The following is a 26,264-nucleotide window of genomic DNA, read 5'->3' as shown; positions in this document are numbered from 1 at the left end:
AGAAATTGTTGCTGGGGTAAATTAAAGGGAAATGTCATGCAAATGGTAATACATGAGCTGTTGGTTAGAAATGGGGTTTTCTTTAAGCAATAGAGGGATGTGAGCCTCCCTTCCCTCTGCATATATAGCTGTTTTGGGAATAAATAGCATGTGTTTGGTGTTAATTTTATTTATTTAGCTTTATAAATCTGTAGCTTAGGACAGGATAAGTGGAATAAGGAAGATCCACTGCTAGTTCAGAGCTAGAGCTGATAATTGTAAACTAGTTTTCTGGTGATGAGTTTTAGTAGCGATTGATATGAAATGAGTTAAACCAGTTTTTCACAGAAGAGGGAAAGGAAGTTTCCTAGAAGAAAGGTGTGGTAAAACACCTGGGAGTGGATAGAATTTGGGGAAATACTCCTTTATGATGCCTCTTAAAATATTTTAGATCCCAGTATCTACCTGGAGGGTCAGATGTCCAGTGAGGTGAAGATCAGCTTGGCTGCTGACAGGATGGTGCAAGTCTGCAGGTGAAACCCAGGCGGTAACAGGGAAAAATGGATATCTTGTTCATGTCTAGAGGAGCTCAGCAGTACTGGATGCAGTGCTGAGGGCTAGATACCAAAAGAGATTTTGGTGGTTGAAATTGTGCATGCGGAAGAGAACTTTCAAACTGATAATTGCTTTTTAACTTTTTTTACCTGTACAACTTCTGATTGGAAATACAGGACAAAACTAACAACTATCAAACTAGTAGAACCATCTGATTGTGCAAACTGATTCTGAGACAGCTAAGCATTCTAATGTTAACCCATAACATTAAACTCCCGAGTAGTCTTTTGGAGGTCAATGAAACTAAGTCTAAAAATTAACGTGTTTAATTGCTTTGCTCTGAGGAGAATGACTACTAATCTGTGTAATTACATGAAATTGCTACTGTTATCTGTAGTCTTTCTTACTCTGTCACATTCACTTGTTTAATCATGTCTTAAGTTAGATAAGTCCTTTTGAAAAGAACTGTTTTGTATGTGTTTGTGTACAGTTCATAAAGCCAAAAAGTTCTTTGATAATGGTAACATCTTTGGTTTCTGTAATGAATAATCATGGTGCACAAACACCATTATAGCAAAATTGAGTAGAACTAGTTCATTTTCAGGCAATAAATAATAGACAAAGAGAAGCAAAAAACATTTCTGTAGCTTTTAGTGATTAAAGCTGGCTCATTTCCTGTGCATTGTTACATATTTTTTAAAACAGATTTTTACAGACTAGGGTATATTAAGTTGTACTGCTTCTGTTTGTTAAGTTTTAAACTAATACTGTGTTAGATATGCTTGAGGCAACTATTGCATACATCTAATTTGTGTAATTAATTTGGACATAGTTACTGTACACTTTTTGTTTTAGCCAATAAGAACTAACAGAAGTGAGACAAATCAACTCGTCCTTTTGTAACGTGATACTACAGGTAGTTCTTAGGTCATAAACAGAGTGCTGTCAGCATGTGAAGAGTTTGGTATGCTGCCTTCTCTTCTTGCTAGCTTTTGATGAGCACTTACAATAGTATCTATAATGTCTTGTTAAAACACAAACAATTAGTTTAACTTCCACGTAGAATATAATTTATGGTGTTCTTAATGTGCTGTTTATTCTTTTTGTAATTAACAGGTTAAAAATCCAGAGCAAATTTGCCTAACCTAAAGTCATGCCACTGTATTCAGTGAATTTCCAGCATTGCATGTTGTGTTAAAGTACCGAAGTAATATAATTAAGAATGTTCTTTGCCTTAGAAAGGAACTAAACGGACAGCTGTTCAGAATACAGACTACAGTCACATGTTTGTTTTCAGTGACTAATGTCAACACTTCAAACATGTTTTATTACTATAATTACATGTTGCTGATTAAGACTTTTTATACTACTATCAAACCAGCTGCAGAGTTGAAACAAGAGGTTGGAAGTTCCTGGTATTTAATTTTTATGCTCTAAACAGCAGAGTAGGTCCCTTCTGTAATCAGTGAATTATATGGAAAAAGTATAGTTATACAAGGTTTTCATCCTCATTATTTTTGCCCATTTTAAATGACAGGATTTTTTTTCTCAGGGTCAGTATTGTATTTTGATCTCTATATTAATGCGATGAGGAGTATTAATGTAAATGATAATTTATATTATTCTCACTAGGAATTTGAACTCATATTTGTGGTAGGAAATTAATCTGTTTTTAATTGCCCATGAGTCTGAAATATGTTCCTTTTGTAAAGCTGATCTCACATAAATATAAATCAGTAACTGCCTGTTCTTTAATTATGTATTAGTGTATTGTACCTGCATACTAGATGAGAGTATGAGGATCTCAAGTTACAAGGTATTGGAGGTCATTAAATCTTCTCTGCTCTGTGAAGTTTAGTAACAATGCATTTCTAATTACTGAAAAATATACTATGTTTGTGTTGCTTGCTTTAGAGTCTCTATGTTTAGCTACACAATCACTCACTTTATAAATAACTCCATGGAGATTTTTGGCAATATGGAAAAAAATTGCTGTAAACATTTTATAAAATTACAAAAATAAATAAAAAACTGTCATTGTAAATAATTTTGTAATATTTTAATGTAAAATCAAAACTTGTATCACAATTATTTCAGAATATTTTTAGTGTTTCATAAATGCGTGGCTCAGTTCTGCTATGATATGAAAATGTGTACTCATTTCATGGAAAGGTCAGTAACGTAGCTAGCATTCTCAATAGCGGTGTCTTTTCTTCCCCCACCACTTTACACTTAACCTTTTTCCTTCTTCTGGCAGAGATTATTTCTGCTAAGGGTACTGTAAAATTTGTAGGTAGGACACTGAGATATGGAGGGCCAAGTTATTTGCAAAAATAGTGTTTTTTTTGTTTTTTTTTTTTTTAAGTAGATAGGATCAGCTTTAGGTTGTAAATCATAGGACTTGGGGATACAAAAACCTGCTGCAATGAATGCAGTTGTGATTGGTAAGGATTAACTTTACTGATCATGTTGGTGCCACACTGCAAATATATACGATATAAGTTTGAACTAGCACAGTTGCGTCTCTAAGAAGCATCATAAACAGGCCTGATGGTCTTACTGACAGAGTCTGACTTCTGGTGGTATTTTAACTCTTACTCTGTACTCCTATATCTATGTGATTTGTTTGGATACTAGTTAGTCTTGAGAGGGCTGGAACAAGGACTGGTTTCTCAACACAAGACAAAATTGTATTCAAAAATAGTTGACTAACATGGCATACCACAGCTTTTAATAAGTCACCATATTAGCAGACATAACAAAGATGCAGGGCATCAACCAAGGTCTGGAGACACCAGAATTCCTTGGTTCTTCTCCCTCCATTCTCCAGATTCAAGGTATTCCAGTCTGCAGCACCATATTTCACTGCTAAAGACAATTCCTTGACCACATGATCTGCAGTAGTCTGTGCTCCAAGTGGAACATCTTTCTCTGACATTTAGCCTGCCTTCTGCAGTATCTAAAGTAGGCACTGTCAGCTCAGTATTCAGTGTCTCTCTGTTAGGGGAGCATTACATGATCTGCATGCTGTCACTTCAAAAAGCAGAAAATTCTACTTGATAGGTTAACATGAACTGATATGATAAATAATTCTGTTGCATAATTGCTCAGACTCCAAAAGTCATTAGCAAGTGAAGGTTGCTTATTGACTAAATTTGTTAGGAGCAAGAGGGCCTTTGTAAATTTACATGCAAAGAATATATGTGGCAGGCTGCATACCTTCTGCATCCTGCCAAAATTCAGTCAAGAAGTTTTTGGTAAAACACACTGTCAAGCTCTCAAGCAGTGCAGAATTTACCAGCAAGACTTCTATTTATACAGGGTAGAGTATCTGCTGTGCAAGTCTGGGAATGTGAATTGCCTTAAGAAGGATGTTAAAGATAAATGGTGAAGTGCAAAACTCATTAGCAATCTGATCAATCACGGGCACTTGTCTGTTTTCTTATTGGTTATGCATGCCAAAGGTTGGCCATTTCATCTAAATTGTAACATTTGTTCTTAAATTCCTTCTCCCAAAATGATTGGTAGTAGCATGGAGAAACTTTATTTTAAATAATTTTTAATCTTAATGGTTTTCTCACCCCAAAACCTGGACTGCCACTTCAGATGCGATTTCCTCTTGTGTTAGAATCATTACCATCAGACATATACTTGTTACACTTGCAACTTCCTTTTAATATAGCATTTAGTGCCAATGAAATTTTGTTGACTTGTTTCAAGAGAGAATTTCATATTTTTTTATCTTTCTTTGCCTACCAGCAGAAGCTGCAGTCAATCCTTTGTGAACAAAACATGCTTTCTGTGGTCACTATCCTTCATGTACAGTCAAATGCCCAAGCAGCAGATGAAAAGGCCAAAATAGAATTTTACTGTGTTATTCAAACTGCATGACTGGAGCCTTAAGAAGTACTAACTTTTTGTGAGGAAGTCAAAATATTACTTCTTAATGTCTACTTAGATTCATAAATTGTTTTTAAATTTATCCAAGTAAAACTTTTTTCTTCGTCAGCAGGGTGTGCAAAGTGCTAATGATCACCTTAGAAACTTCTGATCTATTCTACTTATCTACCCCATCTGCTAAAAACAGAAAAGCATCTAAATTACAGGCTTCCTTTGACAACTGTTTGTGTGCTGTACCTTGTTCCAGTGTAGTACTGAATCATTCATATCCTGAGCAGGAAGCAAATAGTCTGCAGGCATGACCTTTTCAAAGAAATACTGATCCTGGAACTGGAATAATGTCACTTTAGTTCACTGACAACAAAAAGAAGGCTGATAGTATGTCATGTTTAACTGAACATGCCTCAACCCCACAATTTCTCAGCGCTCCTATGTTTGAGACAAAGGATAAATAATGTGCTTAGTAGAGCTGGAGGTCAATGTTGTTGTTTAGAAGGTGCTTGTTGAGTAAGAAACATGATGCACAGCCTCAATTTGCTTGACAAGTTTCTTTTATTTAAAGGAAAAAAAAGTAAAGAAAATAGCTCTAGAGTATGGAATATGCGATTCATTTGCAAGTCAGCTGAGCTTCAACAACCTGGAGAAGAGAAATAATTCTGTTAATCCTATGGCCAATTCCCCCATGGTGTATGAGTGTTTTATTTAAAAAACAAAATAGCCCTAAAGAAGTTCAAGTTTACACAATTGAAACAGGAATTAGAAAATGAAAGGGTCAAGGTGGCAGGACAACAATGTCATCTTTTCTGAATACACGTTATGGCAAAGACTTCTATTTCATGATAATGTTTTTCAGGGTATTTAAGTCTGCGTTATGTCTCTGCACTCTTAGATACTTATATCTAACATCTTTGTTTTGTGGATTTGGTTGTGGGGGCATATGAAATATTATGATTATTTTTCCCCTTATGAAATGGAACTTCTGTGGTACACTTTATAGAAAACACAGTGCTTCATTTACTCTGGGGCTAACCTTTACATAAGCAGGATCACAAATGCCATGTTACTTTGGATTTCTGCTTATACAATTTAAAACATTCACCTTTGGATACTGAGTTTCAGACATTTGTTTTTAATAAGTTCAAATATTAGTTATGAAGAGTGAAATTTAAGCATATTACTGGTCCGAGAGAGGGAGAGAGTAGAGAACTTGCAGAGCTGTTTCTCAGAAGAATGTTAATGAGCTTATTACATGAAGGATGTTAAAATGAAGATGGTAGATTATGCTGCTTCTTATAGAAAAATAGTGTATATTTGAAATGTATTTGAAAATGTGTATTTTTTTTAAATATCCTTTGCTTAAAATCATGGTCAGTGGAAAATATTATATGAAATAATACTACTAGGAAAAATTTGTTTAATGAGAAGGGTAGAATTTTATCTATTGAAGCTAAGAGTTACTCTGTTCAATGGCTTCTTTCATTCATAATGTAGTTGAATTGGTAGCCTGTCTGCAATTGATAATCTCATCCTTATGTTTCAGCCAAATAGGAATAGTAAAAAATACTCTATTTTTCAAGACAACCTTTTTTCTGGAGAACACCATGTTATAATTATGCAATTTTTTTGAAATTACTGTAGCGTACTAAAACCAAATCGAGTATGTATTAACATATTTAACAGAAGGACTGTTATTAATTATTATTTATGTGCATTAAAACACAACCATTATTATCTAATGATAGGAAAATATCTGTGATATTTATACACACTATGTTTTTAAGCATATTGCTCTAAACAGAGTTGTAAATTGAGTCCAGACGTGAACTTCAGTTGACAGGAAAAGGACTCCATATGTCTTTCAGACGAAAAGTGATCCTACTTCCATTAGCCTCTTTTAAATAGATTGTTTGTTACCATAATAAGATGTTGCAAAGTCAACACCAACATTTTGGTTTGTTCTGTGTAACTGAGCTGGTGTAAGTGACTTTACCCATGTATGACTGTGCAATGGTGATGCAATTAATAGCTTTTTTGTTGTTTGCACATGTTAATTTAAGTTTTAGAATTGATTTTTTTTATTCTTATATAAATCTTTTCAAAATGGTAATATTGTCAGATCTTTGAACTAAGGAAAACATTATTCTTCTGTTTGTTGCACATCTTGACCATCAAAATTTCTTCAGAATTGTAAGTAAAGTAAAATGCAAAATAATACCTAAAATAAATTCTGTTTAAAGAGATTTGAGATTACTTCTGCTTTGTCTCTTGCAAAGTTATACTTTTATAGCGCCTTTTAAATTATTTAAAATTTAGCTTACTGGGTTTTATTTTCACTTTCTGGACTGAGTTGTTGTTCAGAAAGTGTATTAGGAAAAGACAATGTTACTTCCTAAATTTCATTTTACTTTTCCATTATACTTGGTCATAAACATGACCTTTTTTATATATATGTATATATAAAAATATGAGATATATACACACAGACATATATGTATAGTGTGTATATATGTGTATAAAAAATTACATATATAGCATATATATAAGCATTCTTATATATACATACACCACATACAAGTATTTCTGTGTATATATGTATACATGCACACATGGTTTAATTTACTGTTCAGGAGAGTAAAGTTAACTTTAGTTTTTGGAGATGATTTTAAATTAATTTGGACAAAATGAGATAGTATAATTCTTAACTGACTTTAAAGGCTTATTTTATCATTACTGTATCTGATATAAAATGATTGAACTGTGTAGTTTTTGCTGTGTGTGTATATATACACATATATTACATGGATATATCATATATACTGTACTTAAAAATGAGGGGTTTTTGTTTGTTTACAGAAAGCTATTCATAGTATTATTTTATCCCTGAAATTACTATGCAGCACATTGCTGCATGTTGCAACTTGGAAAGTTTATTTTAATTAGGATAGATTTTATGTATTTTATGAAGACTTTTTTCCTTATCTCCTTGGACAATTATCTTTAAAATTCAGGCACTTGAATATGTCCATAAATTGCTGTTTTTCAAAGGTGGGTGGTAATCTTGTATAGAATTTTGATGAAGTAGACTTTAAGTAGTATTGAAGAAAAAAACATCCTCAGTCATTCACAAGTCCTGATATTGTGCATTATATCACAAAAAATGTCTGAATACCTGGTAAAAAGGCCCAAATTAAGTGTCTGCAACTTAATTCCAGTAAGTATTACAGATTTGAAAGCAACAGAACTTTTTTCCTTTCTTCTATAATATTGACCAGATGTATTTTGAAATAAAAAATATTTTTCTCCAACACTGAAGTTTTAAATGGTCTTCTATTGAAATTCAGAAAATGATTTGGAATAGGATAAGCCATAATTCTCATCAGTTATTACTTAAATCTGGCAAGAAAGAGACTACTAATCAAAGTAATTTTAAGGTTAATATGTTTAAATCATTTCATTAAACTGCATAACTTTTTCAAACAGTAGTTCTTTGTGCTATTACAAATGTATGTAGTTTTGTGTACGAGTCTGCATTAGCTATGCAATATTCCTATTAATACAATCTGAGCCAGTCAAGAGATTTTTTTTCATGCCCAGAGGTTTCCATTCATTCTCCATGCATATCAATATTAACACTTCTGTTGTAATTTTGTATAGATAGACTATGGATGCAGTGTGAGCTGTCATTGTCTTTGAGAAATCCTTCTAAAAGTGATGTTTGCCACCAGGTCCTGACAGAAGCCTATTCAGGATCTTGCACATTCTCAGTCCAGCTGGTTGGCTGAAATAGGACTTGAAGGGTTTTTCTGGGTTTGCACTATCCTCTTCTGTAGTGTGATTAAGTTCCATATCATTTTGTGGATTTACAGAATCCCTACTTTGAAGGGATTTATTTTTTCTTCCTTTTAGCATTATTTTTAGATTTGTATTTCTGATTATTTTTCTCTGTTTATTGAAACTGTAGGTTCAGGGAGGTTGGTATTAACAAAGGCCGGCCCTAAGCAATAATTCTCAATTTTGAGCTAGTGGATTTGAGCTTTGGGGAAAGGAAGGAAAAGACCACAGAACTGAGAAAACATTCTTCCTTTTTCCTGCTGTGGTCCTTAAAAAAACGTGCTGAAACGATAGTCTGTGTTTTATATCAAGAAGCAATTATTTTTTAAGTACGTCTATGATTAGCTGTGAAAAATATGATGATAATAAAAGTATACTTAGCAGATTAGCTATTCCTTGAAAAAAATGACTGCTAGAGAAAGATAGGTTCCGTTGTCACTCCCCCACCCCACACATCTATTCAACTTGTTATTCTCCTTTCGTGTATATGACATAGTTCTTGTACATGAACAATGTATTAAAAATGTAAGCTATGGCAAATTCAGGATGTTTGAACAAGAGGTCAAATATATTTATGCTTTAATGCACTTTGGGTTGATATTTGAAAAATAAAGTTGAGTGGAAAACAAGCTGTGTTGTGACAATAAACAATTTCTGTTGTGAATAACAAGGAAGTTCAGACAACAAGTGTTAGCAGAGTTTAGAGAGAATGACTCATCATAGTAATAGCAGTAGAACGAAGAGGAAGAAAATGTCTTTTAATGTGTTGATTATTTTGTTAGTGATAAAACTTTTTATGATAAAACTTTTCTATTCCTGGGTATGTGTGGTGGTGTTTGCTGTACACCTACCAATGGTGCCTGGCAATGCAATAATAAATATTTATTGTTAACCTTAATAAGCATCTCAGTTCAAAATACAAGTGTAGTAGTAGTGGGACCTTTTATTTACAAGAAAATGCTAGCATTCATTTCAAATGTAGGAGCTGTATTATTGTGACACTTGCTGGCTTGTCATCCCACTAAGAAAGATTGGTAAAAACCAAGAGAAACATTGTGACCTAGTCTTGATTGGTTTAGAATGCTAGTAAACAGTGGCCTCAGTACCATGCAAATATGTCATTGCTCTTATCAGATTACCATTTCTCCTTGTGAATTTATTTTTGTTAGAATATCCATTATAACAATATGCCAAGTCAAATTATTGTTATTTTGATATTTGATATCTCAATTGCATGAAGGAGTCTTTCTTCAGGTGGTAGATACCAAGCATTTTCTTTAATGCTGACAAGCGGAGTAGTTGGGCAGGATAGCTTTGACACTGGATAATTGTTCTTTTCTTTCTCTGCTAAGTTGGTTTCAAATAAATCAGTATTTCAGTATTTTTTGTGGCATCTGCTTCAAGCCTGTAAAAAGTGGAAAGAGTGACATTTACTGTCAAAATGACTGTTATGCAAGCATAATGTCCTAGCATTGTTCCTTTTGTTAGCATTACCAGCTATTATTTACTTCTTTAAAGTACACGCATAAAGGTACTATATTTAAAGAAAGCTTATGCAAGCTGGTCATCCATATTTATAACACTAAAGCTACAAAGTGACAATTTTTATGTACGTAAGTCAACGTTTGCAGAAAGTCCCTATGAGCACATTCATAAGCAAGAAATGTACAGAATCTTCATCTTTGATTTCCACAGATGAGAACTGAGAACTACATTCCCAAAGTTCAGTGATATATGCAGTATCACTTTCAAAGCACGCAGCAAAGATTGAAGAGAACCTGTGTTGCTTCATCTTTTGAGCTTTAGTCATATCATCCTTCTTGCTCTTTTGTATGTTTCCTAATTAACTTAACTTAGAAAAAAGTAAGCTGGATTTCCCTTATTTTGGATTATATAGTGAGCAATATTTTCCTCTTAAAACTACATTTGAGCCATCGATATACATTTGCATGCATAGACAAGTATACATTTGCAATATGTATACTGCAGATGACAAAAAGTAGAGTTAGTTCTATATTTATAGAGATCATATGTTGTAATGTATGCAGTATCAGGATGACTTTCCAAGACTGGTCTACCATTCTATTTGGCTGATGTTATACCTTTCTTCATTATCACCTTTCTTTGCTTTTGTTGTATGAGCCCCATAACTAGAACTTGCTGGTAATTAAAAAATATATAGTTTCACTGAGTGCTAGTCTCTACTTTCAAAGGATAGTAGCATGTGAAATACATGTACGGTTCTTAGGGGTATATTCCGCCATTTGTTACAACTGCCTATGCTGGACTAGCTCCCCTGCAGACAAAGTTCTGCTCTTATTCATTTCACACCAGCTAAAAGCTAATTTGTTTAATTATAGGATTTGATTTTTTTTATTTATTTTAAGAAAACTGAACAGATTTTTACATCCTGTTCTTATTTCTCCTATTTGTTATTAATTTTTGCAAATTAGCACTTTTAATCAATAAATGTAGTAACATCTCTTTAACCCTCCAAATATGTCTTTTCTTGACAGTGGGATATTAATCCTATAGTTTCAATATATTTTAATTGATTTTATGTTAAAAAATGAATACCAGACTCAAAATCTTTTGAAATTTATCTCGAGTAGATAGAATGCAATTCCAAAAGAGGAATACTACAACATTCTTCTTTTCCTGTTCTTAGATACCATATATTTTAATGTAGGCTATTTTAATTTCACAAGTGATATGCCTGTACTATGTTTGATGGATCTTACAAGCATTTAATTTGTGAGGAGGGTACTCCAACAACCTAAAACATTCTGCTCAGTAAATTATCCTGTTATATATGAATGACTGCCACTTAACAAAAAATCCTTCAGAGAACAAGGGAAAAATGTCAACAGTATGATACAAGAGTTCAGGAATAATTGTACCGTTGTCCCTTCTGTGGGTGTGTCAGTCTTCAGAGAAAGTGCAAAATCGGCTGGAGGAAGTAACTCCATCTCGCTGGGAAGATTGGTTTGAGACTGATATTTTAGCGAGCTTGGCTTTAAGAGGTTCAGGTAATAACACTGGTTAATGGTACAGAAGACAGTCCTTACCAGTAGAGGACAGGGATTTCTTTTAGGAAAAAAATGGATAAACAGGGTTGGGAGTTAAAGAAAAGAAAAATGAATTATATGCAGTACAAGATTGTTTTGGGAATAACTGACTTTCAGTTTTTGGAAGAGGCTCTTGTTAGCTAGTGGAAGCAGTGGTGGAGAAGGCTTTATGTGTACTAATTGATTATAGCATACTAATGATCCTTTGGTATATAGGTATGAATAAAGAAAGACCAGGTTTGGCTAGGCGAAAAGGTGACCATCAGAAACCTGTTGTATAGTCAATGATGGAAAACAGATTAGCCATGAAGAACTAATACTCAGGATAGGAGACTGATTTGGCTTAATGCTTCATGTAATTCAGGATTCAGCTTGGATATTTTCTAGTTAGTTTGCCAAAGTTAGGCCTTCTTTGACACTAGAAAAATCGCTTTGTGGAAGATCAGCATCACTGTAAACTGCTTGAAAGAATTACCGTTAATAGCAGAAAATACAAGATGTAAATCTGAAGGAACAAATGGTGGTTTTAGAACATGAAAAAATTTGTGGCTTTAAAAAACAAAACAGAGACTAGAAATTATTGGAACTAGTGAGAAAACTTTAAATATTTTTAAAGTAAGTCTCATGTAGTTTTAGTGTATGAATGTTGAGTCTGAGAGTTTCAATTTTATACCAGTTTTCAATTTAATCACATTTTGCTATATAATAATTGCAAAAGCTATCAGGTAAGAAAATTTTATTAGATGTGGACTGTAGTGGTAAGGGAATTACAGTTGACTTCTCTCGTAGTAAGATGAAGTATTTAAAATGTATTCATTAGGAGGTATCTTCTCAGTGAAGTCTTGTATAGAAAAATAAAATGTACTTCTTGTATCTATATAACTGTCGTGGAGCTAGCTGTAAAATGAGGGCTATAAAGTTTTTGTTTGTTGCTATCTGTATGTCATGAAAGAGCCAAATGGTTTCTAAAATGTACAGTCATAAACTGATTATAAAATTCCCAAGGGGAAGCCTGACGGGGCTGTCATAACTTAACAATGGAACTGTGAGTCAATCTAGGAAGAGCTCATGTAATAATCTTTTCCGGTATTTATAGGACCATGAGGATAAAATGTCGTTTAATTTTATTTGATTAAAAACTACTAGGCAAGAGAGAAAGTGAAAGAACAAATGAAGCATTTTTCTTCTGTTTCAGACATGAAAGATGAATGGAATATATAAAAAGTATATTATAAATCACTGTAGTGATTAATTTTAAATCAATTTAGTGCTCCAAAATAGTTGTGGTAATAATAAAATTATTTTATTTGATAATTTAAGGTGGTGGGTTTTTAGATTCTAGATGTAAAACTTTGCTTTTGAGTGGAATAGCCAGATTATGAAGCTTGCGTTTGAGTTCTTACTTGCTAGTTTAGGCATGTATGTATGCACAGTTTGAAGATTACCCATGGAAGGTCTTTATTTACCTTAAAAAGTTATACCAAAATGTGCTTAAATTAGTTAGCATTAACTGCGTTTGCTAGGATGCCAAAAATGCTTTAGTCTATTCCATTATGTAGTGCTACCAATTAAAGCTCATGGTATAGTTGTCTACTGTTGCTTAAAGGTTTTTGTGGAAAGGGCAATATAATTTTGTAAGCAAGCGTGTTTGCTGTGAATGCTTGCATGAACTCTTACCTAGAGCATTTAAATGCTATTGCAATACTGACTACTTGTCTCTGTGTAATGGTACAGTGATCTTTCTTTCCTCTTTTCGTGTCTCTGCACTGCTAGTTTTAATTTTCTGTTTATGTAAAAGACCTTCTATATTGTTCATCAATACTCAGCATGTTTAAGGGGCTTATCAAGCTTAAAGTTTAACAAATTAAAAATTACTGGAAGCAGAAGCGGATGAGTGTGAGGAAAGGTGAGAATTTAAGCAAACTAATGAATACAAGTGTTCTTGACTGAATCACAAGATCTTCAAAGTTTCATTTGGGAATAAAAAAAATGCAACATTAAATACTGCTTAAATAGTTAAGTTGTCTGGATATATACTTGGCAAAAAAGGTCACTCATTCAACTTTTCATACTTTATGCTCTTCAAACTTGATGAAACAAGGAACCTCCTCCATGATAGGAAGTGTTAGTGAGAGAAAAGATGCAGAGGATCATATCTGTGTAATATTTTCCAGAACTCACTAAAGAAGAACTAGTTTGGAAGAAGAGCAGATCTTCAAGAAATATGCAAATGGATAAGCCCATCAGAGAAGAAACAATATTTTCTGGAACTTTACGTTACTAGTGAGTTTAAGTGGAATAAAATTGCTGTTCCAAACTTCCTTTGGTTTAAAGAGGAGACAAATAGCTAGTTACTTTTAGCACTTCCTGTGCCTTCCTTGACCATTTTCTGTCGATGTTGTTCAGCAAAGGCAATGGTGAGTTTAAGATTTCAGTGGTAGGTTTCTAGCTATGATATCAAATAACAGCATTTCTTTATACTGGTTTTATTTTTAAAAGAAAACAGTAAATGTTATTTATATTGATTAAACAGATGTTTTCCATGAGGTATTCTTGTGCAATTTAGGTTGATTTTGATTGTTTCAAGTCACTGAGCAATAGTGCAACCCTACATGATGCTTGAGATTGTTGTGATCATGTTTCCTGAGTGGGTTAATCCTATGCAAGGAATAGAAAAGTAGTTTTATTTTCTTGTTTTTCTTTCACATTCTTCTAAAGGGATTTTTCTATAGAAACCAAAGATGAAAGTTGAAGGGCTGTTTATTGCTTACACACATTACTTCTGGTAAGGATTTAATGGAAATGACTTGAGTGGAAGTCAAAAAATATTTCATACCTCTTGGAAATTTAAGAGATTTGTATATTTTCAATATATGAATTATATAATATGAATTATATTATGATATAACATGAATTATTATAATACGAATATATTTGTATTAATTTTTACAATTTGCTAAGCTAACTGCACAGAGTTAACAATTATATGCTTATACTAATAATTTCCCCTTGAAAGGTAATACAAATTTTGCTAATTAGTCCAGTATCCTCTTCAGTAGCTAGTACTGGATTTGTCCAAGAATAGTGCAAGTAACAGTATAGTCCTCAACACCAGCTATTTTGCTCTAAACACATGCTACTGTCGCTCTTGCTTCACTGCTTGGTAATGTATGCATAGCCTATATTTGCCAAGAAAGAAACCTTTGTCCCACACTGGTGCTACACTTTTTTGTGTGTAAAGAGATGGGAAAACTGAGCAATACAGTGGCAGCAGTGGTTCAGCCTTGCTCAGTACAGCGGCAGAGCAACTGAGCTTCTTAGAGTCCCAGATGAAGAGGCAAAATCAGTTCAATCTCTGTTCTACTGAGCTGTGTCCAGGGGTAATGACTTCATGAACTTTCTTCTTTGGGTGCCCATTGAAAGGAAGTCTACTTGTTATTTTGAGTTGAGAGTTTCCATAGGAACCCACAACTTCTCTAACCAGAAGCCTGTAAAATGTGAATAACAAATGTTTGAAGGGATATTCAATTCTAGTCATTAATTCTTAATTTTGAGAAACTGAATTAAGCGTCAGTATTTTTCTTAAATGATTTGGACATTTAAGAAAGCAAAATYTAAATTTGGACTCCCAAGTGTGTCTTATCTCTCACAAAGAAAATATCCAGGGCTGCACAGTAGTGATGGAGAAGTAAAATTTTAGATTCAGATGTTTTAAACTGTAGTGTAAATATCTGATTTTTTTTTGCCCACATTACATCTGATTTTTCTAAGCTTAGTTGCCTACACTGATACAGTATTGCACTGAAGTCTTCCTTTTTATGTTTCTTTTTATCACAGCTCTTTCCAGTACCTTTTGTATGTCTTTATTCTTTGTTAATATTTTTGCGCACCATGTTTGTTACCTTTGGAAATAATACCTTCATGTAATACAAACTATACATTCCCCTTCCTCCTCCCAGAGTTTTTAAAGACCGAGCTGATTTCTGTACCCTTCAGCTGAACTTACTGGAGCTTGCATGTGCTGCTTATGTTACAGGCTTTTACTTTGAAATTCTGATGCTTTTGCATGTGTGTTTTTTGTTTGTTTGTTTTAATACTTTACCTGATTCTCCTTGTTACTCCTAATCTTAATGGAGCAACATTTAAAGGTAGATTTTGCAGTTCTTATGGCAATACTTTCAGGGATCTAATGATTTGCTTGAGTAGCATAACTTTGTGTTATGCATGTTGTTAACAGAAAACTGATATTTTGTGTCAGTTCCTCATATGAATGATGCAATTTGATATTGGAAGATGAGCCAACTACTTTTTCCCCACAAGAACTTTATAAAATATCATAGGAAAATTCTGCCAGTAGAGCACAGGCTTAGGAAGTCTGATGGTATATATAAAGAAACTAAATAGAATATCATAACATCCTAAAGATCTGTATAAATAATCGTAATTTTCACTTACTTGTAGGCACAGTAGTGTTGGATTATTAGTATCTTAAATAATCCATTTTGTTATTGTGGGATTTCCTTAAAAAAGTCTTTATTTATGGCTTCTAAAAACTGTTTCTGGGAAAACTTTTGGGTCAGTCTTACTCTGGTCTTCATTGTCTTTGAATTTCCACTTTTATCTGAAGGGTCTTTGTGGTTGAAACTTTCTTATTTCAACAGTTAAGTTACAATATGTTTAATAGGAAACTTTAAAAAAAAAAAAAAGAAAGAAATGAAATAGTGTGAAAGCAGTTACACTGTAACATGCTAAGTGCAGCAGACTTTTTCTAAAAGGATTTAATAGCTTTTACAGTTTCTGGGCTTTTGGGGGGTGTAATGATACCTTGCTTAGGCTCAAAGTGTATCTGTCAACTTGTATATTTTACAAGCAAAATCTATAATAATTACTAGTTATAAAAGTAATAAAATTGCCATTAAGTGGTGCTTAGCTTTGATGTGTATAATTTGTGTAAGTAAGTTTAGTGTACATGAGGTTTTTAAGTAATATAATTTGATTGTGCTTGGTAAGTAGTTTTCAAAAACTGTTTTATCATCCAAAAATTTGAGCAGTGAAAAAAATCAGGTATTCATATTAAAGGATATGAAGACTCTATTCTTCTAGTTTAGTCTAGCTTCCATGGAGTCTGCCTCTTTTATTATTATTACTATTATTACTGTCATCATCATTTTTTGGACAAATTAACTGAGAGGAAAGAGTTAAGGGAATTTAGAGATGCAGAAACTAGGGAAGATATTGTTCAATATCGTATCTACGTGGGTTAAAATATGCTGTTATAAAACAACAGAATTCTGTTTGTTTTTTCTAAGCCTCAGTATGTTTTCTGTGGAGTATAGAATAATAGATATTTTCTTAGTAGTAATTTGAAAAGGAAATATTTCTTAAATAGGAGTGCACTCATATAACCTCCGAATTGCTGAATGAAGGGCCAGTTATTTCTGTCAACAAAGTAGGTCTGTCAACTTAAGTACTAGAATTTCTGTCCAAAGGAGTAGAAACATATAAGCCAGCTCCTATAAAAAGCACTTCAATTTTACGGATAAAAAGGCTTATAACATCATTAAGTTTCAGCTAATTTTCTTGTATTTCTCCCTTTAGGGAGGACACAGATCAAAACTTTTTTCTTTATCATAAGATCCTGTAGATCCAGCCTGCCTTGGTTCAAGGTGGGTTATCTGTCCCAAACAGCTCTTTCCTAGGCAAGTCTCAGGAGTTGAACCACCTGGTCAGCCTGTTGGTCAAATGGACTTTGATTACCAAAGCCTCTCTAGAATCAGCATACAGAAACAGTAGAGCAGGCAGGGGGGGAAGTGTCCCCCTGCTAGAGTCTTATCTCAGCTGCCCTTCTGCTGCTTTCTCCTGTTGGGACCTACTGCATGCCAGTCAGTCCATCTCCCTCCCTTTTTGCAGGCAAATGGTTTGCCCCAGATGTTCTCCTTCATGAGTGTGGCATAGGGTTAACCAGCCTCTGGAAGCCACCTTATCTCTGTGTAAAATTTTGTGACGCCATCACCCTTCTCAGTCATGATACTGAAATTTTGTTGTTGTGATTTTTGTGAAGTTTTTGATAAAGGGAATATGAAATTTGCATTCATCTTCAGGAATTTGGAATTCCAAGAGACTCATCATTGGAATTGCAATGCCCAATTCTACTTAACCTGTGCTTATGCTATACCTGTTTATGTTTTGGTCTGAGTGCATTCAAAGTTTCTTGAATATGTTTTCGGTTTCAGTCCAGAAGAGGAGGTCTGGAGAGGATGGCTGTGTTTGCCTGGTACTACTGAAAATCTTTCAGTCTTAGTTTATGTCACTGTACCCAAAACATTAACATTATTTACTGCCTATGTGCATATATCCTCTTCAGAAGTATAGAAATGTACATTGTTCATCAAAAGGTATAATTTAAGCCCAGAGGTTGTCACATACAGCAAATTTGAAATGTTATTGTTGTTTAGGGAAGCCTTCCTGTATGGTTCTGAATCTAGTTAACATGTGTAATGATGGTAGTGAGGATGCAACAGCACTGGTTTCAGCATATCATAGTAACCTCAATGCATAGCCTTAACCTTGTGTARTGGATCTGAAATCATCAGTACTGTGTCTTCAAAACTTACATTTTTTATGCTGGTTAGATTAGTCCCAGTCAGGATATCTGTGCCTGTGCTGCCATCACATTTTGAGCTGCAGTTTTTTCTTTCTCTATACACAAATCCCTCAGCCTTCCTTTTAGACAATCTTACAAAGCAGATGGTGCTGATTACTCCTTGTAGCCATACATCTTTCAATATGAGTAAATCTGGTGAAGCTGTGAAACAACTAGCTTTCTTCTAAATTCACAATATAAAGAAGCGGGAAGAATATGATGCTGTGGAAATGGTTGTCCCTTTGGGGACTGGAGGGGTAGGTGAGGTAGGTTAAGGGGGTCACAACCCCCAGAAAAGTATTACTCTGACATAATTGCAGTTCTGCTCAAAATATGAAAATACTTCCAAAACCACAATTATATTTAATAGTCTTCCTTCCTCCAGCATATGAGAGAGATTAACTAAAGGTTTAAATCGACAATAAGTTTATTTCTGTTCTATTATAAGGTAATGGTGTTGTCTTTTGTATCCAACAGAGTTTCCTTGATATGACGTTTGGAGCTGGAGGTCATACTACAGCTCTTCTACAGAAAACCAGTGACATTACAGTACATGCACTAGACAGGGACCCCACGGCTTATAAAATAGCTCAACAACTCTCAGAATCTTACCCGTAAGTAGTTTTCTGCTCTTTTAAATATGTTTGAGATGAGCTTAATATTGTGATGTTATATACCCAATTCAACATATTTTTATAGTTTTAATATATTTATATAGTTTTTAATGGCTTATTATTGTAGAATGGCATTATGTACTGTATAAACCTCATAAAGAAATCCTATTCAATTTATTTGCATAATTGCATGAAAGCTTTTCTGAGGTTTTTGGAGTTAAATACATGTTCTGTACTCTGCTAACTTTGTGTATGTTTTAAGTAGCCAATTTGCTATTGAAAATTTATGTTTTAAAAGAATTCATGTGATCTTTACTTGGAGATTATTCTGGTGACAGAGTTGCACAAAAACATATACATCATGATTTTACTAGCAAAGAAATATTTCACAAAACAGGATGGAATGATATACTTTTAAATAGTGAGGTAATTTAAATATGACTCATTCTGAAAACTATTTAAAACTGCAAACACAATTTATTGTAATTCAGTATTGTGTTTGCTAAATATTCTGTCAGTTGTGCCACTGGCTTAAGAAACTACTAATCAATTAAACAAGCCTCTCTTTTTCTGTTGAGACCATTTAGCTCATCCTTCAGTTTCCTTGTTGAATAGAGTGCTTAATTCATTAAATGAAAAGCTGCTAAATGCAAATTTTTAATTTTTTGTTAGTTATACAAAGGTCTTGTTCTTTTATTTTATTCATGAAGCAGTCCAATCGGAGTGTATATGCATCCACGCATAAGTGTGCAATATGTAGAGCTGAGTATGCGCTTTTCAAAAGCTGGTTTTTAAATTTGGCCAAGAAGTAAAAATATGTGGATACAAAATCAAATAGTATGGAAAAAATAATACTTAAGGAGTTTAGGGAAAGGAGGAAGAAGAGGACATTTACTATCATTCTAAAAACTTCAGAGTATTTAGTTCAAAAGGGGTTTTACATGAAAAGAGGCAAATCTTTATCTGCCTCTTTCAGGTTTCTCCATACTAGAAATATCTAGTTTAAACATATTCCCATGAAGGGAGAGGAAATTGTTCTAAGAGAGCAGTACTCAAAGCAACGTGGAAGGTATTCCTCATGTTTTCTGAAAGAAAAGGTTTAATTATGCACTCCTTTATTCATGTGCCATTGTCCGAGGCCCTGTGGGAAAAATTCAAGGGAGAAGAAAGCATAGCTCATTCTCTGATCTTCCTACTTTGTAAGACCACTTAAATATACATCTTCAAATTTTCAGTTCTATGTGGGCTCAAGTGAGATGCAGTGCGTACGTATAAATTTATAAAATTCATCTCTCAAATACTACTTTGCCATTACAGGATAATTTTCTTTTTGACAGAATAGCGTAGAGAATGTATGTTAGGATAAGTCCATTTTCTTTCAAACTAAACCTGCAAACACATTTCTGCAAACAGATGTTATTGGAGTAGTAAAGTCTACTGTTCTTTTTCATTTTGTGTCACAGAAAAAAATATGTAGTCCAGATTGAAGCAAATGTATCTAAAAGTTTTCAAAAACATTTGCCAAGCATAATACAATGATGAACAATCCTCTGACTCAGTATATTTGTCCATAAAGTATCCTGTGGAAACCTTGATGTGAAGGAAGTTTATTTTCCAGATAGATGAAGAGATTTTACAAGTATCAGATGTTGTTTTGCCAACAATTAGATTAGCTCTGAATTGATACTGTTTCTTCTTTACTTGCTTATGTTTGTTAGGAGACATGCTTTAATCAATGTAGTATTACAGTTGATGTAACTTACTGTGACATTATAAAAAAGGGAGTCTTCTAGTTCGTGGGTTTGTTTGTAAACTCATATAAATCTGTTCAATAGTGTTCCAGATACAGTGTTATCCACCATTACAGACTCAAGTTGTCATTAGAAGGAAGTGGATTCTTAAATGGCATAGGGCTAAACTGTTGTTAAAGTCTTAATCATTGAAAGAAGACTCCATGCTATTTGTATGTGTTGTAAGATACAGAGCAGTCTTGTTGTTTTTGGTGTTTTCCCTCATCTTCTGTTATAAACCAGTGGAAAGAACTGGTGGGTCCTTTTTCAAAAGGTAAGAAATATATCTGTCTTATAGTAGTTTCTGTTGAAAATTAAGCTAGTCATCTTAAGATAGACGAATGTTCTTATGTGGAATAAATAGTTATTAATAATCTACTTACTTTGGGATGTCAGTTGTGTTATAAAGTGTAAATTAAAAGGGCAGAAGAAAGAATATGTATATCTTTTATAAATAGCAGTTAAAGTCTGTTTACAAATAAACTGGAAGTATAAAAGATTTACTTGTGCTACAGGAGATAGGTTTTTCATAAATGAAATATTTTCTTTTGATATTCATTAAAAGATGGTTGAGCTAATACAATATTTTTTTATTGTCTATTTCTAGTACTGTTAGAAATAAACCTTTTATCATAGTTTTATCAGTTCAATTCAGATCCATATTGGCCCCCAAAAGTCAGGGAATTGATCCAGTTGAAAACTATATCTGGTCATGTTAATTGTCGGTTAAAATAGTTCCCTTATGAGGTTCACCACGCAGCCACAGAAATGGTTGTGCTATCATAAAGGTGGTAATGGGAGCATTCATTTGCAGGCAGAGAGAAATGTAGGGCTGTCCCTTCTGTAAGTACAGACACAAATGAAACTGAACTGCAGCACTGAAGAAATATAAATTTCTCCATTGTTTTTCCGATCTTGAGGGTTTTTTTCACCTCTTTCAGTTTAACATTGTCATTTTGGGACAGGTTATTTGACTTACCAAAGTGCTTCACTTCCTTTAGAGATGATAGCACAAGGGGGGAAAGAGGCTGTTACGCAACTGTAAGCAGTAAAATCAGAGATTCATAGTATGCCTGTGAAATTTTGAATGCAATGGGAAAATTACAAGTCGTACATTTATTGAATTTTCTGTTGCAGTTTTGTTTCTACTTAAAACAGAATACTGTACCTGTTTAACCATTTAAACAAGGATGCTCAAAATTTTCAGTATACCAGCTACGTCAGATCTTAAATCTTGCAGTGTCATTTGTAGTAGCCTATCCTACCATAAAATCTTATTTCTTATCTATTGCTTATTGTGGTTAAGCAACTTTAATAATATTAGTAAAATCATATAATTTCAACTGGGTTATTCACGTGGGTGCTTGATTTTTATTTTTATTTTTTTTTAACATCCTATATCTTATGTCAATGAGTTGTGAGATTATTAAAGCTCAAGTTGCAGAAATATGCCCAAAGATATGGTTGGAAGAGATAAGTATGGCTAAATTAGGTTTTTTTCTATATTCAGAATAATAAATGAAGTCCCACCTCTACTTAGTCAAAAGACAGCCGGAGCAATAAGTCACTGAATGAGAACACTGAGGGAAAAATGCATTTGATATTTGTAGTTTAAATGCATCTCTTAGCTTCTTGGTAGTGGTTTTGTCAGAAATAAAACACAAAAAGGGTAGAGTTCCCACTGCAATTCTTGCATTTATTTAGCTTCTCTGTTTATTATTATTTTTAAATATGTAGTGCTGCTTTAATAAGGAGAAAATGGGTCGGGGCTGTTAGATATTCAGTGTGTGGGTGGGAATCCTTTGACGTGCTTTCCGGGGAAGCCTCTAACTTGGAAATTGCTGCTGAGAATCCAGAACAAGATAAAATTCTATCAGTAGCAATATATATTACAAGTAAACCCTTTCACACTCACTGAAAGAGAGAGGTTAGAAAGGTGGCTGAAATCTAGCAATTAACCAGTATCATTGCAAGCTTTTAAATATGAGAAACCTACGCAAAGCCTACGCAGAAAAGACAGTATGTTCTTTGTGATTGTCTGCACAGAATAAGAAAACATGCCCCAGAAGTAGGGACAAGTAGTATGAAATTCCTCACTTAATTGAACTGCAATATATTTTTCTGCAATTCTGAAGTAATTTTGAGGTGATGCTGTTTGTGGGTTTTTCATTCAGAGTGATACTAAGTTTACAAAAAGAAAAAGCTAGAACCATCAACTGCATCTAGCAAGTTCTGGCAAAATAGAATATGTATTAGGTCCTAGAGGAAAACAAAACTTTTTTTTAGGTTACAATAACCTCTTCCTAAGTACTTGTGAATTGTAGCTGAGTGTGTAATATATTGATGCTTCCATTGCTCTACTTGTTATTAAACTCTTGACTGTGGACTTGAAAGAAGGTACACTTGCAATCTGTAATCAAGGCATATATATGTCATCATAATGATGCTTTGACTATATGTAAGCAAGATCATTAAAGTTCCCTGTAGCTTTAAATCTTTATAAAGAATTCTCCATGTGTGTCAGCATCTCTGTCTCTCAAATACAGGCACCATAGATAAATGTCTTAGATGTATGAGATGGAAAAAATGCTACTAAGATCCATTAAGTGACCGTAAAATGCCATTGTATTAGAATAGGGTTTTCTGTCATTTAGTTTGTTACACGAGAGATTGATTTGGTAACCAACCTGAGTAAAGTTCCTTCTAAAATATAAGAATAAAAATTCTTTCTATTGCTGCCAGAATTCCAGTTGTACAGGTTTCAGAATGCCTAGAATCCTTTACTTGCTTTCATACGTATAATCTGATCCTTCAGTACATCGAACTTTCAATTCAATATTGGGTCCAATTCAAAGTTACCCTAGCCTAGAAAACACTTTTAACAGTCTACTTTTACCACTTGATTTTCTTCCCCTTTTACTCTACAGTCTTTTATAACTTGGCCCTTTAGTGTTTTCTTAAAACCTTGTCAATATGAGTGTTAGTTTTCTCTTACGCAGTGTAATTAGATGTCTTATTACCAACATCTCCTTTAAATTGCAGTTAAAGCTTTTGTGTATGCAGGTCTTAATTTTCCTTTCTTTACAGACATTTTGACTATGTCTTTTAATCCATTGTATGGTCTGCAAAATCAATACCAAGTATGGACTGCAGTCTAGTAATTTGAAGTTCAGAAAGAGGTACTTTTGTGTAAGAAAAATAYATTGTTGTGATAGGTAACTCCTTAGTGGTCCAAGAAGTACTCAGCACAGTGTTAAGAATCCAAAACTGGCCGGTGACATTCGGTTTTACCATGGCAAAAACAAAATTAAACCAATAGTCAGAAGAAAGCAGCTGAGCCTTTTCAAGACTGTCAATCTTTGCTCTTCCTGTAAATATTCTCTAAGAACAAGGAAAGGAGGAAAACAGATTGTGTGATTGAAAGGAAAATTTCTTGACAGAAAAGGAAATTCTTTGTTTTTCTATGGTTGAAGTGACTCATTAGTTAAGGTATCTAAACCCTCCACCCTGCTCCTTGAAAGCCTTTCAAAGACAGTATCTCTTCATTCATACAATACCCTGTAGTAGATGATACTGGGAAAGAAAAGGGGGTGGGGGTGGGGGGCTGCAGCTGTTTCCATAAGAAGCACATAGTACCATGTTCACAGTCTTTGAAAAACAGATGTAGTGCATATGTGTGTTTCCTTTTATGCTCAATATCAAGTTCTTATATACCTAACCATGTTAACTAGCAGCACTAAATGTTACAGATTTTTTTTTTTTAATTTACCTGATGTTCCTGTGGTAATACTCTGAATTGCTCTTGCAGTCATATACTCACAGTTAACAGTAATGTATCTCTGCTAAGGAATTGTGAAAGACAGGTTTACTGTTTTCATTAGGGATTTAAATCAGGGAGCTGAAACGAAGCGACTAACATGCAGTTAAGATAAGACCAGTTCATTAATATTTTGTTGGTTATTTCCTGGCTAAATCAAGAGATAATGGAAACAAATGCTGATGCTTCTTCATCAAGACCATATTCTTAATTAATCTCTTAGCAGAATGATTTGTAATTTGCTCTGAATATAAATGGCTTCTAAAACTTGTAAAAATTTGTATCTGAATTTGTATATTAAAAATAATTTTGGTGTACGTAAACACACACAGTGCTACTTCAGGTGCCTGCATACCCACACCACTATCCCCGGAGTTACTATCAACTCATTATTTTTTTCTATTTATAGGAGTTTCTCAAATGAATGGAATTTTTTTACAGCCAACTGTCAACAGTGTGTAGATGGATTATTTTGGTTGAGGATTAACCAACCCTGCCTCTTCTCTCAGCTGTCAGTGGTGCACAGTGTGATACAAAGCCCATATCTATTCCACACTTCACTTGCTCTCTATAAAAAACACACTTACAGATTTTTCAAAAGTAAACATGTTTTAATATGTTTTTATATTGTAAAGTACATGTTTTCTACTGTGTGCTTTTACACTATATATTTACATCTTTTCACTCTTGTCTCCCAATTAATATGCATAATATTTTTTTACAGTTAATAAGCTAACTATGGTTACAGTTAATCATAGTGATCAGTAGAAAGTAATGGCTTAAAATAGCAGGGTGCTATGTAGTTCCTAGGAGTAGTATCCTGTGAGCATCAAAAGTTTTATTGATTTTTCTACAAACAGGGAGAGTTACTATCCTTGGGAATTTGCACTGTAAGTTTTCATTTAAGACATAAAGGTAGACGTTAAAGTTAGTCACAGAGCAGTGCAATATTTTCTGTAGGGTATAATCAGTCTTTTTATCTTTTTCTTTTGTGTTTTATTGATGGATTTTTACATACAGAATATTTTGAAAAAGGGATGTATTAATGAGTTTGTCACACAGGGAAAATAATTCATGGTATGAACTAGTGAATACATATATTGAATCTGTATATGTATTCATATAAACAGAAAGTATTTGTTTGGCTTATGCAGAACAGAACGTTTCATGTGGAAATGGCCATTGAACTGCAAATGTTTCCTGAACACCCACAAAATGTATCACTGTGTAAGACCAGGTAGGCAAACAGACATCTTGGAAAAGCAGGGGGAAGAGAAACAGTGCAGAAATCCAAGTGTTTCTTTAAAAGGGGATGTAACTCAGTTTTAGAAGTAAGTTTAGGAAGATGTAACCAGTAAGAAGTCATGAGGATGATAATGTGAAAAGATGACAAAGTTAGGTATACTGATAAAGCAGACATGGTGGTGTCAGTTCATACTGTATTTATCCACAGACACCTTTTAAGATATAAAAGTCCTGTTTTGCTACTTTATAGTGCAGGGAGAAAAAGCCTAGGGGAAGGGAAGTTGGTGGATTGCCTGAAGAACAGGAAAATTGTTTCCAGAATGAACAAGTGTAGTAAGGAAAGTTGGTTAATTTTCCTTCTGGGATAATGTCCCTGTCCACCAGGCTATAGAAGGAATGATTTAGTGATGATCCACTGTGGCTCTTTGACCAGATGCAGCTTCCAGCATGTTTCTGCTTTTCCTCAGAAGAGATAGATGTGAGCAGCTCAAACACTGTACCTTACAGAGTGGGCATGGATATGAAAGTGTGAGTTGTGACTGCATCCATATGGGAAAAACTGAAGGGGGTCCTAAACTGGGATTTTTTCCTGCTGTGTGCCAATACTGCCTGTGAAGTGAGTCCTAAAATATTGGTGCTTTCACTGGTATTTGGTTCCAGTGGTGGGAGTTGTTAGCTATTTTGTGCATGGGAAGCCAGAAAACAGCTTTTACTTGCATTACATAGTCAGTGAGGGCAGGAAAGTGCATTTTCAATGGACTGAAACAGGTTAACATGTATGTTTGGAAGGCTGGAGCAGAGCATTTTATGTAGGATGTTAAG

General features: G+C 33.9%; 1 protein-coding gene across 5 annotated transcripts in view; it reads left to right on the top strand.

Annotated features, from left to right (window-relative positions):
- Positions 1-26,264, top strand: part of METTL15 (methyltransferase like 15) — a 59,096-nt gene that overhangs the window by 21,471 nt on the left and 11,361 nt on the right. For 4 of the 5 annotated variants that reach the window (XM_026073111.1, XM_026073112.1, XM_026073110.1 and 1 more), the window contains one exon: positions 18,454-18,590. In XM_026073111.1, coding sequence (XP_025928896.1) covers positions 18,454-18,590 — 137 coding nt within the window. Of the gene's footprint in view, positions 1-18,453; positions 18,591-23,467; positions 23,528-26,264 lie in introns of those variants that run through there. The other variant, XM_026073113.1, reaches the window with a different exon arrangement.

Source organism: Apteryx rowi, unplaced genomic scaffold, assembly GCF_003343035.1.
Source record: "Apteryx rowi isolate R43461 unplaced genomic scaffold, aptRow1 scaffold_360, whole genome shotgun sequence".
Lineage (NCBI taxonomy): Eukaryota > Metazoa > Chordata > Aves > Apterygiformes > Apterygidae > Apteryx > Apteryx rowi.
The sequence above is the reverse complement of the archived record's forward strand: the minus strand, read 5'-3'. Positions and strand labels throughout refer to the sequence as shown.